Source organism: Pseudogymnoascus destructans (genome assembly GCF_001641265.1).
Source record: "Pseudogymnoascus destructans isolate 20631-21 unplaced genomic scaffold scaffold_5, whole genome shotgun sequence".
NCBI lineage: Eukaryota > Fungi > Ascomycota > Leotiomycetes > Thelebolales > Thelebolaceae > Pseudogymnoascus > Pseudogymnoascus destructans.
Window position 1 is genome coordinate 1,527,761 of NW_020167524.1, and position 22,282 is coordinate 1,550,042.

Below are 22,282 nucleotides of genomic sequence, written 5' to 3' on the forward strand. Positions count from 1 at the left end.
TTTTTGGGTAATTGAGGCGCTCCCGGGTGAGTGGATAGGGCGCGCATTGGCATGGCGGCAAATCCGACTTAGGGACGGAAAGGGGCGCGGATTGGTTGCGTAAGGATTAGATAACCAAGCCATCCAAGCCATGAAAGACGACAAATAACCGCGTATGAACCCGCATGAAAGTCGTGAAAGCTCCAAAACTGTGAATTTGCGTCTTCATTAAGACTCATGGCAAAATAGTAGAGATCTGACTTACAATATCCCATTGCGCCCCCACCCACCCACAGCAATCTCGCCAGGCCTCAAGGTGACATCACGTGATCCCGTATTGGGAAAAGGAGTTCATGATCCATTATAAGGGATACGAAGAGGCCTTAATTCTGTCAGTCTTGGCCTAGAAATGACTTCAGGTATAGCATATTATCAGCAATTAAGGCTTGTCGTTGGAAATGTCTCACACAGATTCTGGAGAAGCAGATCGCACTTAGCGAGAGTGTTACAGAATGATAACATACTCGTACCTCGAGAAATAAGTTAGTGGTTACTGCTTTAGGAAGTTAAGGGGCGTGGGAGCTGTCAAGCGATGACGCTAACTCCTAGAAGGATAAATTCTGTTTCGGGCAGTTAAAAATCGCCATTTACTTCGTTCTGTCACGTGAAACTAGGAAATCTCTGCCTGAGGACGTACTTACTGAACCAGCATCATATGAACATCCCGCCAAGAAGTTGGCGGCATTAACGTAAGTGACGGTGTTGCGGGGGACTGGGTAACGCGGTGGATTTCCCCCACCAACTTCAGATAATTGTAAATAACTCAACAGTGAATCGTCGTGAATACCTGGGTATTGCTGAGACTTTAATAGCCCAAGCAGTATTAGACGTCAAATCTGGGAAGTATAAGAGCGCATATCACGCTGAGAAAGTGCTAGGGTTACCTAAGAGTTCTGTGACGCGTCGCGCCAATGGAGGTTTGACACGCTCTCAAGCCCATCAGCAACAGCAGAGTTTATCAAGTGCGCAAGAGACGATACTTCTGAAGTGGATTAAGAACCTAACAATTAGCGGTTATTCTCCTGGGCATCGGTTGTTAAAGGAAATAGCTGAAGAAATCCAGTCGCACCGATCACTCAATTTTGATGACGCGACACCAAACTCACTTCCACTCCAACCACGGTTTGCCCTTGGTTACCACTGGGTGCAGCGATTCATAAAACGGCACCCCCATCTACAGGTTGTCATCGGACGACAGATCGAAACTGTACGCATGGACGGTGCAACAAAACCAGTGCTTACAGCATGGTTTGATGCGTACACCGAGGTGGTTCAACAGTTCGGAATCACAGAAGAGAACACATATAACATGGATGAATCTGGATTTTCGATTGGGACAATGGAATCTACTCGAATTATACTTGATTCAACACTTCGTACAAAGCATCAAGCGCATCCTGGCCGTCAGGAATGGGTTACAATGGTCGAGTGCATCTGCGCAGACGGAACCATCCTTCCACCCCTTGGGATCTTTAAGGGCAAGAACGTTCTCCAATCATGGATTCCTCCTACAATCATCAACGAGTGGTTCTTCTCTGCGAATACGAAAGGCTGGACAAGCAATCTCCATGGGTTAGAGTGGTTAAAACGCATCTTTGAGCCAACAACACGCGCAAAAGCAGATGGTCAGCACCGGCTTCTTATATGCGACGGCCACGACTCACACATTAGTGGGAGTTTCATTGCGCATTGCATGCAGAACCGTATTGTATTACTGATACTTCCCCCTCATACATCGCATTTGCTACAACCGCTAGATGTTGCGATATTCAGCCCACTAAAACAGCGTCTAACGGCAGCGCTCTCCCCACTCAACCAAGTGCAACTTGCGCGCATACAGAAGTATGAATGGATGGAGGCATACATCCAGGCGCGGCTTGATGTATGCAACCATCAGAACATTGAGTCAGCATACCGTGGTGCTGGCTTGTTTCCATTTAATCCCCAGTGAGCGTTGCGTACGCTGCTCAATGATGAGCCATCAGTTGAGGCTGAGCGACCAAAAACACCACATCAGTATGATGTTTTTGACCGAGTCTTTATTAACAGCTCCCCCCCTGATGGGATGACCTTACGCTCTGCAAATGCGCTCCTTACAACTACGATTAATGGTAGTGGGTGTCACAGTTCACCAAGGCATAGGGCGCCAGTTGGGTATTATGAATTAAACTCAATCTAGAGAAGAAAGGAAAGAGAAGAGGAGCACTCGAGCAGTGGCTCGATCTATATACAGCTATGTTGTTGTGGAGTGAATTCTCTTTAGCGAGACCAGTTCTGAGAATTCACTCCACAACTGAAAACTTCGCTCCAACCTGTAATGGTGGGTGCACCACATGTGAGAATCTAGCCACCCAAGGAAGGGATGATTTTACTAAGACAACACACTGTCTTAGGAAACAGAGCCAAAGGGTTATAGCTTAGACTATTCCACAACGCAGCAATCAGGTGTGTGATGTAGTGAAGTGGTTCAGACAAGTTGCAACAAATGTTGAGTCTGGGAACTCAGGGGTAAGTCAGAGGTTAGCACCTCACTGACTTTTCAGAAACAAGGAATAACAAGATGAATGCTTGGAAGCTTGGAAAAGACGTGGAAGTATGTGATAGTCGATTTACTGTATTGTCTGCTTGCCCTTTCTTAAGGAAAGGGCAATCCTATTTATGCCAAAGGAGTGTAGTTCTCTCATTTTCCATGACTTTCCATGACTAACCAGGCTTGGTAAATGTATTAGAAATCAAGTGCGACCCACAACTAGCTTGCTAATCATGTAGTGAACGTAAGAGAATCCCATAGAACCATCTCTTGGGTTCCTAGCCTATAGGAAGTGAAAAGGAGGTCCAAGGTCAGAGTACCTATAGACAAATTATGTCATAACTTAACCAATCTTGTGGGTAACTAAGGAGCGATGACGTGTAATGAATCATAGAGGGTTGTAGAAGCTTCTAGAGCTATCGTTCATGTTCCTAGGCCTCTAGTTGGTAGAGATATGCCATGTGGTAGTATTGGCCCACCCCCTTAAGGAGGAGATTTTCTTAATAACTTGTTCAATGAGTGTCCAAATGATATGCCGTGATGTATGTAGCATAAACAGATGTAGTAGAAGAGTTTGCAGCAATCGTTGAGTAGTATTGCTTCTGTTGTTGGTGTGATAAGCCAAGATATGTATGGTGACTTGTAGGTTTGAGGAGGAGATTTCTAAGTTTGCTCTTGAGTTTGATAGCAAACTGAGTGCAACGAATGTCAGTATGACACAACCCCGGAAAGCTCCCCACACCCCTGAACCCCCACTCGAGCTGCAAGGCGCACTTGATATCGTAACAGTGGGGTGCTGTCAACACCAGTGCGGACGTACATCCAAAAACTCACTGTTGGATCAGAGCAACTTAGAGCACGTAGCATTGTCCACCAACTCGATGCCAACAACTTGCGATCAGTTATGAAGCGACGTACGATACGTACAAAGGGGAAAAGGGTTATTCTAAAGGGTCACTTTCATATTTCTACGCAAGAATTGTGTGATGCAGTGATGGAGGCAGAAAAGATGACGCATAGTGCAAGTAAGAAAAAGCACAAAACAAAGGACAAGCACGCCTCATCAGACATTGAAATTGATGAGTATATTGAAGAGGATGCAGGGGAACAATCTAAGAGTGACGGTGGATCATGTATCATTGTTAATTGTAGTTAGATTTACAGTTTTGTTAGGTCGTCTTCAGAAATCCACCACGTTACCCAGTCCCCCGCAATACACCGTCACTTACGTTATGGCATGCCGTGGCTATTGGCAGAAGGGTGACACTGTGGAAGGTTATACGAAATTAGGAGAATATGCTTCTTAACAACTCCAAAGTTCCATGATATGTCCGGCTTTGTTGCTCTGTGGCTCCCATCAACAATGTTTTTTGTAGGCCGCTGGATTTCTAGAGGTTCGCTATGAAGACGTACTTTCTAGAAGAGCGGTAAGACTTTCGTCATCTGTGCATCAGATTTCTGACATTACTCTCTGTGCAGGATCCAGCAACTACACAAATCATAGCTGTGGACAAAGTCCAGTATCAGATTATGAAAACGAATGAGTTGTGCGCGAAGGGCGAGTTCATATCCGGCGGAGCATCAGGTATTGTGAAACGCTTGCCGTCAGGCGACGTGGTCAAATCGCCATGGACAGGCTATCAAGCTGCCGATTGTCATAGAAGCTTGATGACTGAGGTGTCATACTGACATTCGTTGCACTCAGTTTGCTATCAAACTCAAGAGCAAACTTGGAAATCTCCTCCTCAAACCTACAAGTCACTATACATATTTTGGCTTATCACACCAACAAGAGCAATACTACTCAACGATTGCTACAACCATCTATGATTCATTACACGTCATCGCTCCTTAGTTACTGGGCCGATATTACCACATAGCATATCTCTACAACCCTCTATGATTCATTACATGACATCACTCATACTACCACATGACATATCTCTACCAACTAGAGGCCTAGGAGCATGAACGATAGCTCTAAAAGCTCCTACGAACCTCTATGATTCATTACATGTCATCGCTCTTTAGTTAACCACAAGATTGGTTAAGTTATGACATAATTTGTCTATGACATAATTTGTTTATGACATAATTTTCTATAGGGGTACTCTGACCTTGGACCTCCTTTTACTTCCTATAGGCTACGAACCTAAGAGATGGTTCTATGGGATTCTCTTATGTCGACTACAGTTACCAAGCCTGGTAAGTCATGGAATGTCTTGGAAAATGAGAGAACTACACTCCTTTAGCATAAATAGGATTGCCCTTTCCTTAAGAAAGGGCAAGCAGACAATACAGTAAATCGACTATCACATACTTCCACGTCTTTTCCAAGCTTCCAAGCATTCATCTTGTTACTCCTTGTTTCTGAAAAGTCAGTGAGGTGTTAACCTCTGACTTACCCCTGAGTTCCCAGACTCAACATTTGTTGCAACTTGTCTGAACCACTTCACTACATCACACACCTGATTGCTGCGTTGTGGAATAGTCTAAGCTACGACCCTTTGGCTCTGCTTTCTAAGACAGTGTGTTGTCTTAGTAAATTCATCCCTTCCTTGGGTGGCTAGATTCTCACATCTGGTGCACCCACCATTACACATACTTCCACGTCTTTTCCAAGCTTCCAAGCATTGATCTTGTTACTCCTTGTTTCTGAAAAGTCAGTGAGGTGCTAACCTCTGACTTATCCCTGAGTTCTCAGACTCAACATTTGTTACAACTTGTCTAAACCACTCCACTACATCATACACCTGATTGCTGCGTTGTGGAATAGTCTAAGCTACGACCCTTTGGCTCTGTTTCCTAAGACAGTGTGTTGTCTTAGTAAACTCATCCCTTCCTTGGGTGGCTAGATTCTCACATCTGGTGCACCCACCATTACATCAAGACGAAGTTCATAGAAGCACCTATCTTAGCCACATTTGACCCTACAAAGAAGATAGTCCTTGAGATGGGCTTTTCTAACTTCACGATTAGAGCATGTCTAAGTCAACTAGACAAAGGCGGAAAGCTTAAGCCAATCACATATTACTCTAGAAAACTGTCACCGATAGAGCTCAACTATGACATCTATGATAGCTATTGTCGTTGCTTTTGAGCAGTAGCGAGTATATCTTAAAGGATCAACCTACCCTATATAGGTATGGACAGATCATAAGAATCTCATATACTTCACCATAACTAAGGTTTTAAACCACAGACAAGTCTAATAGGCAGAGACACTCGCAGCCTACAACTTCATGATTACATATCATAAGGGCTCTAAGAATGCAAGAGCTGACACTCTTAGCGGATGGACTAACTACATTAGCCTAAAAGAAGAAAGACCTAGAGCCATATTAAAGAAAACAGACATAGGAATATAATACAATGAGTTACTAGCTACAATTGCCACTATAGAGAACTCGGAGTTGGAAGAAAGACTCAAGAAAGCTTATGTAACAGACGAATGTGCAAAGCGAGTCTTAATTAAAGCCAAAGGGCAACTTCGCCATTAATGAACAAGGATTGATCTGATTAAAAGGATTAGTGTATGTCCTAAACAAAATGAGACACCTACTAGTGTAAGAACAACACTTGCTACTAGCACACGGACACGGCCATTAGGGAGTAACACAGACCTTCGACAAATCACCTAACATTACTACTTCCTAGGTATGAGGAAGCAGGTGGAAACAGTGGTAAGATAGTGAGACATTTGTAGCAAATTGAAATCTAATAGGCACTTGCCATATAGACAGCTTAAGTCAACACTAGTACTAATAGGAGTTGGAAATCTATAGCTTTGGACTTCATTGTCAAGCTACCACCCTCTCGGGACCTCTGAATAGGAGTAAGTAGTATACGATGCTATCCTCTCTTGTGTAATAATGTCAAACACCTCTGCTTTTTGAATAATGTATCGAGGGTTCTGGTTACTACTCCGTTTATCGCTCTGTTTATATAGCTTATCATTCATAAGTATAAAACCAGATAATGTATGGTGCTTAAGGTTTGCACTCTCTTTATCGTATGGTATGAAGGTAGTAGGATCCTCTAGTATAGTGCGTATTTGGCTCCATTTTTCACATGGGAATCGCTCTCGATTATAGTAAGTAGGACTACTTATATAGGTCTCAAAAGCAGGGCGTACATCATATGGAAATGGATTGATCGAAGCAATAGTAGCCATAATTGCTATAGTTGTAGGATGTAGGATTTGAATTTTCTACGATACTATTCTACACTGCCACTTTGGTTGGGCTGGGCAGCTCACGGCTGGGCCAGGCAGCTCGCGAACTGGCCTAGCTTACGGTTGGGCCGGAACATATACGAGTGTCTAGCTTCTCTCTTTGAGCGTGCAATCTCTGAAACAGGTCAGACATCGAATGCACATTTACGACGAGACGGAAGAGCAAATCAAGTAACAGCGAAGTATATTTTATTGATTCCTACAAGACATAACCAAGCCAAACGCCCATGCTATGGATTGCACAACAGATAGGGTCACAATAAGTGGATTTACATCCAGAGACGACAAGTGCCATCCGCACCAGCACTAACACACCATGGCTCCTTTGGATGCCAGTCGATATCCATGACACCCAGCGCACTCTTGACCTTGTGGCCCTTTAGGACCTTAACAGGGACAATTGTTGCGTTCTCCATAAGGTCGCTGACAACCTTGCCGTGGAAGATTTGAAGAGAGCCATCGTCACTTGCGTCAGCGAAGAGAGGGTATCCACCCTTGTGGTATTTGACAGCACGGATGGCCTTGTCGTGGAATCGCAGGGTTTTGTAAGGGCGGCTAGAGAGGTCAAGATCGTGCCACAGGAGGCGACGATCATATGAACCAACGATAAGGTTGTCACCACCTGGGTGGATATCGAAAGACGAGATCCAGCGGGCTCCGGGCTGGATGATCTTAACAAGCTCCTGCTTCTGGAGATCATAACTGCGGATTGTGCGTTGAGTGGCGACGAAGAAAAGAGGGCGAGATGGGTGGAACTGGACAAATTGGGGAAGTCCGGGAAGGCGGCGGAATGGAATTTGAGTAAGGTGCTTGGAGAGGGTGTGGATGGCGACAGCACTCTTTTGGGCGGTTGGTGAGACTGTCGAGAAGAAGTCTCCACGTCTGTGCCAGCTGATAACTTTGACGTTGGCGCGGACGGTAATTTTGATGAGGACACCTTCGTCTTCAAGCTTGGCTCCGGGGCGGGTCCATCTTGCCGGCGGCTCCTTTTTTAAGCCATTTGCCGTCAGAGTTTGAGACTGGCCCGTGGCATAACCAAATCCAGCATCGAGAATGGCTCTGCTTGCCAGCTCGACTTCAGGGCTCAATATCGGAGGAACAAGGAGGTAGATGTCCTCGCCTGCTGCGGCGGATAGGATAACTCCGTCTCTCGCTGGTCGCCACCTTACAACATTAACAGCCTCGTCATCTCCAATCTTAGCACTCCAGATCTGTCTACCACTCAGAAGCTCCCAGACACGAACGGTACCATCGTCACCTCCACTTGCAAGCCAGATTCCGGACGGGTCAACTGCTAAGCTTCTAACGCGGCCCTCGTGACCTCTGAACAGAGTGGCGCAAACCGTTGGGAAAGGCCTGAGTTCCTCTGGGCGTGGCAGCTTCGGGAGAAGCGAGGCAGGGTCGATGTTCAACCTATTCTTGCGAACTCTGGGCGCAAGGTAAAGATCCAAAGACCTTTCAAAGCGCTCATTAATGAGTTTTTCGTAAGCAGGAACCTTGCGCAGTGCATCGTGTGCTGTTGGCAAGTACTCCTTATTTCTATCTTCCGGATCCAATGCCTCATATGCTTGTCTCTCAGCCTTTGTAGGGAGGTACTCAGGCGGTGGGTTGTAGCTCATATCGTATCCTGGAGGTGCGGCCTTCGGTGCTGGGATATTCATGATGTGGTCTGGTCGAGGCTGCTCGTCTTGCCAGATATCGTAGTGCACTTCCTCATCTTCCTCTTTCTCTTCCTCCTCTGGCTTATGCGGCAAAATACGTCCCTCACGAATAGCACGAACAATTTTCATGACTCGCTTTGCTTCGTGCTTGGAAGGCAGGAATCGCCGTTTGGGCTCAGGTGCGGCACTCAGAGGCATAACCTCTTGAATGCTCGTGAAATACTCGACAGTATCCTGTGTATTTGTTAGATTCATTCGAAATATAAGTGAAAAGGGCACCATACCGGGTAAGGATCGTAGCCATCTTCGGGCATCTCATTCATTTGGATTCTTTTCAAGACCTCCAATTCTTCCTGGCTGAGGTTCAAAGGCTTTCCGGTTGCTGGATCAATGAGACCAGTCCATCCCTTGGGCACGTCGATGCTATCCAGAAGAGCATCCAACGCTTCACCCTTCGCAGGGCGCATAATTCTCTTGCCATTGATGTTGTAGCCGATGTGAGGATACGAATCATAAAACGAGAGTGGAATATCTCCGATAGTATTCTCGTGATCTGCGGCATCCGAGTCGTCGGAGTCGTAACCAGGTTCAATTTCCTCATATTCGTATCTCTCATTGCCATTCGCATCTGTGGTTACCGTATAGTTTGGCGCGTCGTCGTCCTCGACGTGATGGGGAAGGCCGAGAACCCTGCGGTTCGCAGTCTGCCTGGCGACAATATTTGTATTGATTGGCCTTTTAGGCAGTGCCGCTCCATTCGACTTAGCTGCCTCACTTTCGGAAGGGATTTCGTCGCTGTCCAGCGCCTCTAGTTCCCCATCCTCGAGGTCGCTGTCGTCGTCCTCTTCGCCCTCGCTCTCATCCGAGCCAGTTTCGCTTTGCGACAGGACTCCATCAAGGATGCCATCTCCAAAATCGCTATCGCTCTCCACGTCAGATGTGATTATTTCCGCCTCTTTCACAGACTTCCGTTTTCTTGAGTTTGTAGAAGGCGCCATGGTGAGTTATGCCTCTTGCTGTGTTTTCTTCGAGGCTGTGAAATTTATTTTGCAATTCCAATGCTCTATCGTTATCAGAAATCTTGGCGCAAAATTTCTACTAGCCTTTTTAGGATAAGCCGATAAGTCACTGGTCACAACTAGCAAATGCCCATGAAGATTCAAGCTTCAGATGATATAAAATAATAATATGAAGATAAGAATGCGAGACTGCTTTAATTAGTTCCTTCGGATGTGCACCCCGCAGCTATCTCAAATTACAGAACAACAGGTTTTTAACAATGTCTTCCGGATCTTTGAAAATGGTAATGAGAACATGCATGCAACACGCTTGATATCAGCACTTTACTGTAAGTTGGACCACTCGCTGTCGTTATGTAAAATGCAAAGTTATCGTCTGCTCGACGATAGGGAATTCCTTGGCCATGCATACATGAAATTGTGGAGTCTTCTATATATAATTTACAAAATACAGATGCGCTGGTAACTCCTTGCGCCAAATGGTATCACCCTAATACTGGGTCTGCTGATATTGTGACTTATATATATTGCCAATCTAAACCCGGACCTGTGGGACTCGATTAAGGCCTGGACGAGGACAAGAGCCATTGCTTCATTCCATGCCTTCCATCAACTCAGTCCTGTCAAGGATCATTCCTCTCCTGGCAACCCACTCTCTGAGTGCTTCCCACTCCTCGCCTTCTTCTTCTCCTCTACGCCAGACCTGGCGGAAGCCCCATGCGCCTGCTATTTTGTCAATGGCAGCACGCTCTTCTTCTCGAATCCACCTCTCCCTCAGAGGCATACCCGTGGTCCAGGTGATGCGCTCCATTTGGTCGTTTGCTGTTGTCACGGCCACGATGCCAACAACTGTTGTAAACCCGATATATCCTAAGATACCAACGAAAGCAACGTTGGTAGCAACAGTGGGGTCCATGGTCGTCTGAAAGTGAGAGAGCTGGGTTGCAACAGCATAGGCAGCTGCAGGTGCTAATGCGAGGCCCGTGGCTGGTAAAAGCGCTCTGCGAATAAACTTGGTACGGCGAAACGCCTTGGTGTCATACGTTGTGTCCACAATATCCATCGCCGTGACTAGGTTCTTGGCTTCGATAGCAGTTTGCAGAGCAAGGTCCGCCATCTTTGCTTCAATTGAATTGGCGCTCTTATTTGGATTGACCTCCTTGTATTTCACAGGCGATGAGCCGTCCACAGGGGCTGGCTTCGTAGAATACAGGTGGAATGCTGTAGGCAGCGTCTCCGGACGCTTTAATGTCGACTGCAACTTCACGTAGCGGCGAAGTATGCTGGGAGTAATAAAAATTGGAGGGTGCTGTAATACAGACAGCGCGAGGTCCGATAGCTTTCTCGAAGCTCCGTCCACAATTGGAGAGTGTGCATGGACAGCCGGGCGTGGCTTCGCAGCCGTTTTGATCGAAAGTAGCGCAGAGGTTGCTGATGCATCTTTTGGCAATGCTGCGGGATCGGGGGGGTTCATTAGGTTGTCGGCTATTTTTTGATACGCGTCAAGTACGGCCTCCGTCTCATTGTCGGAAGGAATGCCATCCTTCTTTATAAGGTCGTCTCGGAGTGATGCGGCTTTGTCCAAGTCGCTCTGGACCACTCTCGCATCAATGGCCCCAGATAGCTTTGCGCCATCATATTGAGCTGGTATAGTAGATTTCACAGAAGCCGGGCGAGCTTTCACGTCTGAATTGGTGGGGTTTCGTCGGTCATTTGCAAATGTCCTTTGGCTAGAACAGAATGGTCGGAGCGTCTGGGACGACGTTGGAAGTCGTAAAGGCCGTGCTCGGATCGACGGGCCAGTCGAAATAAAGGAGCATAGTTGACAGACTGGGGCCTCAGTCCTTAGAATTCGAGATCGCATTGTCGCGGATTTAATTCTGGGCCCTTTATTTTCTGGGAAGCAATTGGAGGCTCGATGGGCTAGAAGATAATCGTCGCGCATAGGAACCGATAAAATCGCCAACCCTGGTCCCTTGGCCCAGTTTAAATGCGTGGCTGATACCGCGCCACACCTAGCCGCACTACCCCAGTGACGTCCACGAAACATCCCAGGCGGTCACCAATCTTTCAACGCTCATCTCTCATGCGAGCTGTTGGACTCTTCCACACGTCTCTGCGCACACGTCAACGCAGCACAGCAATATCCTCATGCTCTTCACAACCGTGATAGAATTCTAAACGTACGGTCTATCGCAGGCAAGCCTCTCGCATACCACACTATCCATCATGCCTCCTCCACCACCACCTCCGCCGCCGCCGCCAATGATGGGCGGCCCTCTTCCTCCTCCACGTCCTCCGCCCGGGGGAGCTCTGCCTGCCCAACCCCCTGCTGGCGCGGCAAAGACCAGGGTAAGTCTACCGCCTGTCATTACTTTTCCAGGCGCTTTCAGGGCTTGTTCCTAGGCAAATGCTGATGTCATGTTCAGGGTGCCCTTTTAAGCGATATTGGGAAAGGAAAGCAGTTGAGAAAGGCTGTTACGAATGACCGTTCTGCACCTATAGTAGGAAAGACCGCTGGCGGTTCGTCAGGTCCACCAGCAGGTGGAGCTCCATCAATCCCGGGAATGGGAAGACCTAGTGGATTGGCACCACCCGTTCCAGGAAACCGTATGCGAAGCAACAGCGACCAGGGGCGTGATAGTGGGAGTTCGGGAGTAGAGGCTCCGCCGCAACTAGGCGGACTCTTCGCCGGTGGAATACCGAAACTGAAGAAGAGGGGGGGTGGGGTTGATACAGGAGGTGAGTTTCTGAGAAGATCATCTAACAGCGGCTGAACTATGCTAATGATGTTACAGCAAATAAGGATTCCTCATACGCATCAGATCCAGAATCATCGCGGACATCCGCACCGAGGCCTCCTGCAGCAGCAGCCCCGAAAATTCCTACAGGGGCCGCTCCGCCACTGCCAAATAATCGACCCCCAGCTCAGAGCGCGGGGACCGCACCTGGAGTTGTTCCTTCAGTAGCGAATCTTCGCAAGACTCTCGGCCATGCGGGCCCTAGACCTGCTTCTTCTGCATCTCTTCGTGGACCGCCCCCCCCAATAGGCAAGAAGCCGCCGCCCCCGCCTGGATCACGAAAACCATCCTCAAACGTCACCTCAGGGCCACCTCCTCTTCCGCCTTCGGCAGCTCCTTCAGTACCCTCAGCCCCAGCTCCTCCTTCCCCTCCCCCCGCGTCCGTATCCGCGCCACGGCCACCTACCAACGGAAGGCCGCGTTCAGAAGCTCCGCAGCCGCCCCATTCTCCATCTTTGCCTCCATCCAATGGAGTCACTCCTTCTCTTGCTGTCCAAGCCGCCATACGCGCAGCCGGACAGGCCTCTCCATCATCTGCGCCCCCGCCGCCACCCCCAAGCAGTCCTCCTTCAGCACCGTCGTTTTCACGACCTGCGCCACAACCACCGCATATCGAATCCCCCCCACAATTACCATCAGCACCGCCTCCCCCAGTGTCCAGACAGCGTAGTAACCAACCTATGAGCACAATGCTGGACGCAAGTGCATATACACTCGCTCCCAATGGCTCAACACCGAGACCGGGAGGTGCTCAACGATCACCACTATCGCAAGAGTCAGGAGGAAGAGTTAACATACAAGATATCCGGTGGAGATTCCAAGACGAAAGCATGCTCCCTAAGCCTCGAGAATACACAGGGACGCAGAAGCGCTATCGAGCTGGAAGAGGGAGCAGTGTGCCGTTAGATTTGAGATCTTTCGAATAACCCGCAAGCTACTAGATGGCTGCCTGGGTTGTAAGCTTGTTTGACATAACTACTGGTTACTCCTTATAATGAATAGGATGAGTCAGCCGAGGTTTTGGGGGGAGTTTTCATGGGGGAGGAAATGGTGTAGCGAGGCGCGGGGTAGATCTGTGCTTGGTGCCAAGATCGGGATTGATATCTGGGCAATGTCACAATAATGGGGGGTCAATTGTAGTTGAATAAGTCACATCTGCTCCAGTACGTCGTGAAATAGTGTGAAGCTGCGCGTCATGTATAAGGCGTTTTGATCTTCCTGTTATAATACCCATTCTATCAATTGGAATCTGTTAATAGTGGCGATTCTGTCATTTATGCAGGAGGCTCGATGTTTCAGTTGTACCGAACAAATTAGGCTAAGTTAGGTGCCGCCAAGCCATCGTGTCACAGTACAATTGTCTGACAAGCCTGGAAAGGCCACGGTTGACCAAAGTTTAAAGACAGCCACTAGTATTTCAACTTCTGCTCTCCAGGCACACAAACACAGGGCAACTTGAACCAGGTTACTCTCTTCAGCTTCATCTTTGCAAATTAACCCATATTTCGTGGGCGAACAACTGTTCGGTGCCGTAGTACTTCATTGTTACCAACACCCCTTCAGTCCGAGGAGCTTCGTCGCGACACAGCTGTTTTGCGACCTCAATAACCGCGATCCAGCACTATGGCACAGATACGGGGAACAGCAGGTTACAACCTGGGCGGCCAGCAGTTTGGAGGACCAAGCAGGACTGAGGCCAGCGACCCGAGCCCATTGGACGCGATCAGACAGCAAACAAGCAAGATTGAGGATGTTCTGGACACCTTGAGTGAGCCGTTGAAGCCGTACGCGTCATGGTCCAAAGAAGAAGTGGATGATTTTTGCTAACCTCGCGCCTGACAGATATTTACCAGCTATTGGCCGATTCTTGATTGTCGTTACGTTCCTTGAGGACGCGCTGAGAATAATCACACAATGGAGTGATCAGCTGTCATACCTCCGCGATTATCGCCACAGTGAGTATTCTACTTCGTGCATATGGGGCCTCTTGCTGATATATACAATTCTAGTTCCTACCGGCCTCAACCACATCTTCCTCATAGTCAATGTCATTGCCATGACCTCATGCTCGGTGCTAGTTATTGCCCGGAAACAGTCGGACTACGCGGTTGGAGGTCTCATTGGCGTCGTTGTCACTCAAGCTCTCGGTTACGGTCTCATCTTTGACCTCAACTTCTTCCTCCGCAATCTGTCTGTCATGGGAGGTCTTCTCATGGTCCTCTCTGATTCGTGGGTTCGCAAGACAAAGGCGTTCGCTGGGCTACCGGAAATCGATGAAAAGGATCGCAAGATGTACTTCCAGCTTGCTGGGAGAGTTCTCTTGATCTTCTTGTTCGTCGGCTTTGTCTTCAGTGGCACCTGGAGCTTCTGGCGCGTGCTTGTCGCGGCGCTCGGCTTCGTAGCATGCGTGATGGTTGTGGTGGGTTTCAAGGCGAAGTTCAGCGCGACCATGCTCGTGGTTATCCTGAGCATCTTCAACCTTTTGGTCAACAACTTTTGGACTGTAAGCAGAACTCCCCTTCATTTATCCATGCTGCGACTAACAAGATATAGCTCCACGAGGCGCACCCCCACAAGGACTTCGCGAAGTACGACTTCTTTCAAATTCTCTCGATTGTTGGCGGTCTCCTCCTGTTGGTGAACAGCGGACCCGGAAAGTACAGCATCGATGAGAAGAAGAAGGTTTACTAAGTTCATTATACGGAGGCGCAAGGTGCCTGAATCTCGAAATCACGATTGGAAAAAAGGCCGGCGAGGGTCTGCATTATGAGGAGTTATCTTGGCAAGAAATATCAGAGCTGATTTACGGCTGAGACAGCAGCTCATACATAGGGTGGCAGAAAGAAGAAATTGCCACAGTGAATCCCGCGCGTGTGTTGTGTTTTCCACAGCATTTATGTTTGCTTTGGTACTGGCTTCAGAGTAAACCACCGAATTGCCAGGGCCCATGAGTGGTACATGATTTCGGAATACCTCGTATGCGGGTTGAATTTGAGGCGACTATTAGCTATGTGTCGTCTTTATAGATTTTTTCTCAGCTCATTATTTAGAATCGACAGGTTGAAACGATCCAATAGTAAAAAGTCGTTATGCGACGAATACAGTTGTAAATACGTTTTAAGAAACCTCTTCACAGAATTACAATTGTAACACTCTCTCCGTGAGTTTTTGTCTTTCCACTAGAACATAGCTACGGCCTGCAATGAAGCTTGTTCCAAATCATTTTACCCAGTCCATCGGTGTCCGAATAAGCTCAGTGTTCGGCGGATATGTATCCGGGTAGTATCCGTGATTCCCACGGGTAGGGTATATACCCGGCCAATTTCTTACGGGTAGAGTAGGTATATATCCGGATATATGAGGCTAAATGGAGTATATAAAAATGAAGCTTTTGGTAATAGTAATAACCTAACCTAACCTAACCCAACCCCTATTCGTGTGCCCCTATTCGTATGCCTCATCGTCAGCATCATCGCCATCACTGTCAGCCTCTTGTATGCGACTGTAAGAGAGCCTTCGCTGAACAGGGCAATGGGAAGTCACGTTGTAGATAGTTACGTAGTCCAGCTCTCTATTGATGCGAAGACTGAACGCTGAGGGAAGACCCTCCGCCTTGGCACTATAGCGCACGTGACAGGTCCTGCACGTGAGGCTACTCGTGACAATTATCCCCCCTTATAAGGCTCAAGCCCCTTTGAGCCCGAGAACTGAGGTCGGCCCGTATTATTGTTTTCTGCCTGGAAGTTGAGTTGCCTAGCCTTGAGTATGGCCTGAGGAAGCGGGCCCGCTTCGCCTACGCATTGTTGTGGTTGTGTTGTTGTGGTGATTTCCTTCCCCCTTTCGCTTCTTCTACCATTGTAGGGTGAACTTCTCATTAAGATCAAGTTTGATAGTTGAGAAAAATCGCTGCCACCAATAGAGCTGTTTTGCACTATGTGATAGAGCTAGAATCTGTAGTTGAGGTTGATATGGTTTTCTGCTTTGTACAGCACCAGTCAATTGCTCCTCCAAAGAGTGTGAAGAGATACCCTTCTGTACTCTTTCTTGTAGCTTCGCAATCTGCGTACGAAGCATCACTAGAGCATTTGAAGCATGGTGTATTGATCTTTGGTCCGTCCTGGAGGGCTAGATGTTTCGTCTCCTTTAGATAGAGTATAAGTCGATCGACTGCTGCCATGTGGTCTGGTCCTGGGTTAACAAGGTATTCAGATAGTTTCTGCACCATATGGGATATATCTGGTCTTGTATCCACTGCAGCGTAGTTGGTAGATCCTACTTTCTGTTGATATAGGTGGATTTGCTGTTTGTCTGCTTGCCCATCTGTCATACTGACATTTGTTGCACTCAGTTTGCTATCAAACTCAAGAGCAAACTTAGAAATCTCCTCCTCAAACCTACAAGTCACCATACATATCTTGGCTTATCACACCAACAACAGAAGCAATACTACTCAACGATTGCTGCAAACTCTTCTACTACATCTGTTTATGCTACATACATCACGGCATATCATTTGGACACTCATTGAACAAGTTATTAAGAAAATCTCCTCCTTAAGGGGGTGGGCCAATACTACCACATGGCATATCTCTACCAACTAGAGGCCTAGGAACATGAACGATAGCTCCAAAAGCTTCTACAACCGTCTATGATTCATTACACGTCATCACTCCTTAGTTACCCACAAGATTGGTTAAGTTATGACATAATTTGTCTATAGGTACTCTGACCTTGGACCTCCTTTTCACTTCCTATAGGCTAGGAACCCAAGAGATGGTTCTATGGGATTCTCTTACATTCACTACATGATTAGCAAGCTAGTTGTGGGTCGCACTTGATTTCTAATACATTTACCAAGCCTGGTTAGTCATGGAAAGTCATGGAAAATGAGAGAACTACACTCCTTTGGCATAAATAGGATTGCCCTTTCCTTAAGAAAGGGCAAGCAGGCAATACAGTAAATCAACTAGCACATACTTCCATGTCTTTTACAAGCTTCCAAGCATTAATCTTGTTATTCTTTGTTTCTAAAAAGTCAGTGAGGTGCTAACCTCTGACTTACCCCTGAGTTCTCAGACTCAACATTTGTTACAACTTGTCTAAACCACTTCACTACATCATACACCTGGTTGCTGCGTTGTGGAATAGTCTAAGCTACAACCCTTTGGCTCTGTTTCCTAAGACAGTGTGTTGTCTTAGTAAAATCATCCCTTCCTTGGGTGGCTAGATTCTCATATCTGGTGCACCCACCATTACATATGTTTCCGGAAGACGTCAGCGTCAGGGTCACGGTTCCAAGTAGCTCCTCCGTCAATAGAATCATATTTAGTCTACTTATATATAATCCTTCTTCTTCTCCTATTATTCCTTGAGTTTGCCTACTCCTTTGTGTAATGGTGGGTGCACCAGATATGAGAATCTAGCCACCCAAGGAAGGGATGAATTTACTAAGACAACACACTGTCTTAGGAAACAGAGCCAAAGGGTTGTAGCTTAGACTATTCCACAACGCAGCAATCAGGTGTATGATGTGGTGAAGTGGTTTAGACAAGTTGCAACAAATGTTGAGTCTGAGAACTCAGGGGTGAAAAGGAGGTCCAAGGTCAGAGTACCTATAGATAAATTATGTCATAACTTAACCAATCTTGTGGGTAACTAAGGAGCGATGACGTGTAATGAATCATAGAGGGTTGTAGAAGCTTCTAGAGCTATCGTTCATGTTTCTAGGCCTCTAGTTGGTAGAGATATGCCATGTGGTAGTATTGGCCCACCCCCTTAAGGAGGAGATTTTCTTAATAACTTGTTCAATGAGTGTCCAAATGATATGCCGTGATGTATGTAGCATAAACAGATGTAGTAGAAGAGTTTGCAGCAATCGTTGAGTAGTATTGCTTCTGTTGTTGGTGTGATAAGCCAAGATATGTATGGTGACTTGTAGGTTTGAGGAGGAGATTTCTAAGTTTGCTCTTGAGTTTGATAGCAAACTGAGTGCAACAAATGTCAGTATGACACTTTGCCCCCCTCCTTCTCACAGTATACTGAGAATCTTGCTGACTTCCTTTTGCAGATCCCGAAGCCCTTCTTCAACAGCTGATATCCTTGATGGTGCTGCACCTCCACCCCCTTCTAGGGAAGTTGCAATCCGATTTGCAATCGACACGAGTTCGGCAGCTGCTATTGGAGGAGAAGAAGCCCTCGTATAACGCTTTCGCTTTCGAGAGGCAGTCGAAACTGAAGGGGTTAATGGCGATGTTGGAATAGGGGGCGAAGTCTGTGATAACGTCGCAGTTCTTTCTCAGAACCGTGATGTCTGCGTCCTCCTCCACATCAAAGACGCTTCCGTTTCGGCCTCCTTCGTGCCCTTTGCAGCGTCAAGCACTTCTTTCCGGGCGCCCCTTACTGTTACAACTTCAATCCAAGTGTCGATAGCTTGGGTATATGAAGTTGGCGGATCTTCTTCTCCGCTTGTCACGGTTCACCAAGGCATAGGGCGCCAGTTGGGTATTATGAATTAAACTCAATCTAGAGAAGAAAGGAAAGAGAAGAGGAGCACTCGAGCAGTGGCTCGATCTATATACAGCTATTGTGGAGTGAATTCTCTTTAGCGAGACCAGTTCTGAGAATTCACTCCACAACTGAAAACTTCGCTCCAACCCCGGAAAGCTCCCCACACCCCTGAACCCCCACTCGAGCTGCAAGGCGCACTTGATATCGTAACACCGCTCTCCCCTTCCAGCCTTGTCGAAAGCTCTTCCTGGCGCTCACGAACGAGAGTACTCACAAGCCGCCCAAGGGAGTTATGAGTTGTGCTTTGGATAGACTCAAACTCTCGAGTCACAAGCCTCCAAAACGCCCGGTCGGCCATATGGCCGTACAGCTCTGCTTTATCAAAGCAGATCTGTAAGACTATCGTCTTCTCACTTTCGGTAAGCCCCTTTCCAGCCTTTCGCCCCTTTCCCTTATCATTATTATTGCCTCCTCTTTCAGTATCAGTTGCTAACTGAGTATAGCTTTGGCTATTATCACTTATGAAGCCTTCAGTTTGGATATATTCAGCAGTATGAACGGTATCGGCTTCGTCTGCCAGAAGGAATGCATTAGTATGCGGCTGTGAATATGGTTCGCTTTGGAAACTAGGCGCTGGCGAGTGGAAACGGAAGCTATCCGGAGGATTCGAGGGTACTGGACGGGATGAGGAGGCTTGGGAAGTCGAGATATCGACTTGAAACGACGAATAATAGGGGTTCATATTGCTGTTATAGTCTATATTATCGTTATACTACTCATACAGCTTCACAGCTTCACATTTGCATGTTGAATCAAAGTTGTAGTCTAACCTATTATAATTATAACTAATCTATATACAGTAATGATACCCGCTGCTACAGTGTATCACCTCAGTGCTACACTTGCGCGCCAAATGGGTCATCGGTGACAAAGATAAATTCCATTTCTTCCTCCAAGATCTGAAAGACTACAACGATGGGCTTGAGCAGCTCTTCCCGCCCTCCCGCCTGGCGACGCTACACCGCAAATGGCAGAACGAACTCCTTCAAGGAGGACCTCGCGAAGTTGGGCCTGCTTGAGAGCGCTAGCAATGACGTCTACCCGCAGCTAACCGCCTCTAATCTAAAACAACTGCGCATAAACCTGGACTCCAAGCCCACAGCTAATTTCAAGCCAACGTTCGCCTTAAAGATTCAGCGGCCGCTGCTCGAAGTCACGGACAAGGAGACTCGGCGCAGCCTGGCTGCTTACAATAGCCCCTCGGGTGAGAGGGGAATGGTGCATTCGGCCTCGGCGCGGCACCCAGATCTTCATACAATCGATTGCCTAGGATATACCGATGATACCAACTAGTCACGTTTCGGAGTCGTGTACGACTCTCCGGCTTCCCAACGCTATATTCCGTCATCTCCTCCAACGACTACCGCACCCCCGATTTAGGGGAACGCTTCAAACTCGCTCATAGCCTGGCTGTTGGCCTGTGGTCCTTCCACTCCCTTGACTGGCTGCACAAGTCGGTTTGCAGCCACGATATCCTCTTCTTTCCCTCCGCAATCTCGGATTTGGCGAGCAAACCGACAGTAAATGCCGCCCTAGTGCCGGACATATCGTCACCGTTCCTACTGGGATTTGACTCTTCCCGTCCAGAACAAGTGATCAAGATGAACGTGGCTAGTCGGAATCCGTCGTCGTTGGACCTCCACCGGTATCCGAGTAGTCTGGAGGGGATCGATAGGAAGTCGTATTCCAAGGGGTTCGACATATACAGTCTTGGCCTCGTGATGCTTGAGATCAGACTATGGAAGATATTGCAAGCTTATTACAATATTGCAAGCTTATTACAATATTGCAAGCTTATTACAATATTGCAAGCTTATTACAATATTGCAAGCTTATTACAAGCCGCGCTACACAGCTCAACGGTTCAGGGATCGAGTGGTTGTGGGGTTGCTGGTCCCAGGGTTAGGGAGTAAGACTGGGTCCGTATATAGACAGGTCGTGGAAGATGCTTGGACGCCAAGGACGACATGAGCGGTCTTGAGTGCCACCAACTTATGGAATGGGTGGTAGGCACTTTGGAGAGCTTAAGAGTTTAAGACAGGATATACTGGTGTATATACGCATACCATATATGATACATGAGAGATGACAAATGAGGGACGATACCACGTATATAGATAACAAGAAGAATATGATGCAGTTAATCCTCCTATCGTTCTATTCGTTTGTATATCAGGTTGGAACTACGCCATACCTGCCCGTCCAACCTGAAAAATCTCTCCTGTCCTCTTCTCGTCAGCCCTAAGCACAGGCCACGCCTGCCCATCGCCCTTCACCAGCGTAAGTTCTAGCTTGGTGCCCATGATCTTGAAGCTGCTCGCCTCTGGATCAATGGGCCCAAAAAGCTCCAGGGTCTTCGCGTACCTTTTTGGCAGAGCATCTGAGGTTTTGAGGTTCAGTTCTACAGCCTGGGGTGTGAATTTGACAGTCGACTCCTCCTTCACGATCTTCTTTAGGAACAAGCTCGCGATAACGGTGGCTCCTGTTTGGTAGTAATCATGCCTCACAGTCTCAACCTTCTCCTCTCCTCCACTGAGTTCGTCCTTCTTATCCTTCTTCCCACTGCCAATAAACAGATGTCTATCTTTCTTCTTGCACCCCTCAATTCTCATGAACTCGTCAAACTCCAGAACGCGTCGCTTACAGCAGCTATAACCCTTGCTACCCTCATGGAAGATGGGCGCCCCAGGGTGGTGAGTGCACTTCTCGCCCTCTCTGCTCTGTCCCTTTTTATATGTGGCGCCGCAAGCCTTTCGGCGGCAGGTCTTGCCTTCGGAGATCTCAAGGCTCTGGTTGTCGGACTCGGACGGCGGCTCTGGTGGTGGTGGGGTAGGTGCATTTTGCGGGGTAACGACAGGCTTCCGCGTAGGGCCCTTGTCCACATCGAGGGACGGTTGTGGTGCCTCTTCGGGGGCTTTTTTCTTCTCAATCGCAGGTGGGAGATCGGTGGTGCTGTGCGTGCCAGTTGTGCAGGGTGGGATTGTCATGAATTCGTCGAAGGTGAGAACGCGGGGCTTGCAGCACTTCCAGCCTGGTAGGGTTTCGTTAGCAGGGGAATTTCGGGGCCTATATTGGCAAGGGCCATAGTATTAAACCAATTCTACAAGCCACATGGGTTCATAAAGACCGGAGATCTCTGTTGTTGAGCTCTAATCCACATTCATTTGTTGACGTACCTTTCTGCCCCTCATGGAATACAGGCGGTCCGGCGTGATATGTGCAACTCGCCGCTGGCTCAGTGTACATCAGCCCACAGCCCTGGTGAACACATTTTTGAGCCATTGTTTTCGTCTAATGGGTCCCAGCTTTAGAGGCGTTTGGATATTCCCAACATGTGTGTTGGATGAGAGTTCTTGAAGCTCGCCCAACCTCTCTGGAATATTCACGTCCATTGCTATCTAATCGAGTTTGGTAGGTTGAGCCGTAGGCGG

The 22,282-nt window shown here is 47.7% G+C and overlaps 8 protein-coding genes across 8 annotated transcripts; 4 read left to right on the forward strand and 4 right to left on the reverse strand.

Moving 5' to 3' along the window:
- Positions 1-6,978: 6,978 nt before the first annotated feature.
- ERB1 (Ribosome biogenesis protein erb1) lies at positions 6,979-9,491 on the reverse strand. Its single transcript, XM_024466352.1, has 2 exons — positions 8,749-9,491; positions 6,979-8,698 (listed from the first exon to the last, which is right to left on the reverse strand). Exons 1-2 carry the CDS (start codon positions 9,460-9,462, stop codon positions 7,073-7,075), a joined length of 2,340 nt encoding a protein of 779 aa, XP_024326151.1. The 5' UTR covers positions 9,463-9,491; the 3' UTR covers positions 6,979-7,072.
- A 392-nt stretch (positions 9,492-9,883) lies between these two features.
- VC83_02697 (uncharacterized protein) lies at positions 9,884-11,425 on the reverse strand. The gene has a single exon (XM_024466353.1). The coding sequence runs from the start codon at positions 11,345-11,347 to the stop codon at positions 10,076-10,078; it is 1,272 nt and encodes a 423-aa protein (XP_024326152.1). The 5' UTR covers positions 11,348-11,425; the 3' UTR covers positions 9,884-10,075.
- A 367-nt stretch (positions 11,426-11,792) lies between these two features.
- Positions 11,793-13,455, forward strand: VC83_02698 (uncharacterized protein). Its single transcript, XM_024466354.1, has 3 exons — positions 11,793-11,835; positions 11,913-12,225; positions 12,282-13,455. The coding sequence occupies exons 2-3, from the start codon at positions 12,051-12,053 to the stop codon at positions 13,208-13,210; spliced, it is 1,104 nt and encodes a 367-aa protein (XP_024326206.1). The 5' UTR covers positions 11,793-11,835; positions 11,913-12,050; the 3' UTR covers positions 13,211-13,455.
- Positions 13,456-13,673: 218 nt separating this feature from the next.
- Positions 13,674-15,420, forward strand: VC83_02699 (uncharacterized protein). The gene is made up of 4 exons (XM_024466355.1): positions 13,674-14,068; positions 14,127-14,239; positions 14,294-14,787; positions 14,838-15,420. Exons 1-4 carry the CDS (start codon positions 13,908-13,910, stop codon positions 14,973-14,975), a joined length of 906 nt encoding a protein of 301 aa, XP_024326207.1. The 5' UTR covers positions 13,674-13,907; the 3' UTR covers positions 14,976-15,420.
- A 2,947-nt stretch (positions 15,421-18,367) lies between these two features.
- On the reverse strand, positions 18,368-19,533 carry VC83_02700 (uncharacterized protein; the record flags this gene model as incomplete). The annotated part of the gene is made up of 2 exons (XM_024466356.1): positions 18,368-18,645; positions 18,990-19,533. 2 exons carry the CDS (start codon positions 19,531-19,533, stop codon positions 18,368-18,370), a joined length of 822 nt encoding a protein of 273 aa, XP_024326382.1.
- A 208-nt stretch (positions 19,534-19,741) lies between these two features.
- On the forward strand, positions 19,742-20,144 carry VC83_02701 (uncharacterized protein; the record flags this gene model as incomplete). The annotated part of the gene is made up of 1 exon (XM_024466357.1): positions 19,742-20,144. The coding sequence occupies exon 1, from the start codon at positions 19,767-19,769 to the stop codon at positions 20,142-20,144; it is 378 nt and encodes a 125-aa protein (XP_024326383.1). The 5' UTR covers positions 19,742-19,766.
- A 308-nt stretch (positions 20,145-20,452) lies between these two features.
- Positions 20,453-20,992, forward strand: VC83_02702 (uncharacterized protein; the record flags this gene model as incomplete). Its single annotated transcript, XM_024466358.1, has 1 exon — positions 20,453-20,992. The coding sequence occupies one exon, from the start codon at positions 20,453-20,455 to the stop codon at positions 20,762-20,764; it is 312 nt and encodes a 103-aa protein (XP_024326384.1). The 3' UTR covers positions 20,765-20,992.
- On the reverse strand, positions 20,993-22,263 carry VC83_02703 (uncharacterized protein). The gene is made up of 2 exons (XM_024466359.1): positions 22,028-22,263; positions 20,993-21,882 (listed from the first exon to the last, which is right to left on the reverse strand). Exons 1-2 carry the CDS (start codon positions 22,131-22,133, stop codon positions 21,035-21,037), a joined length of 954 nt encoding a protein of 317 aa, XP_024326385.1. The 5' UTR covers positions 22,134-22,263; the 3' UTR covers positions 20,993-21,034.
- Positions 22,264-22,282: the final 19 nt, after the last annotated feature.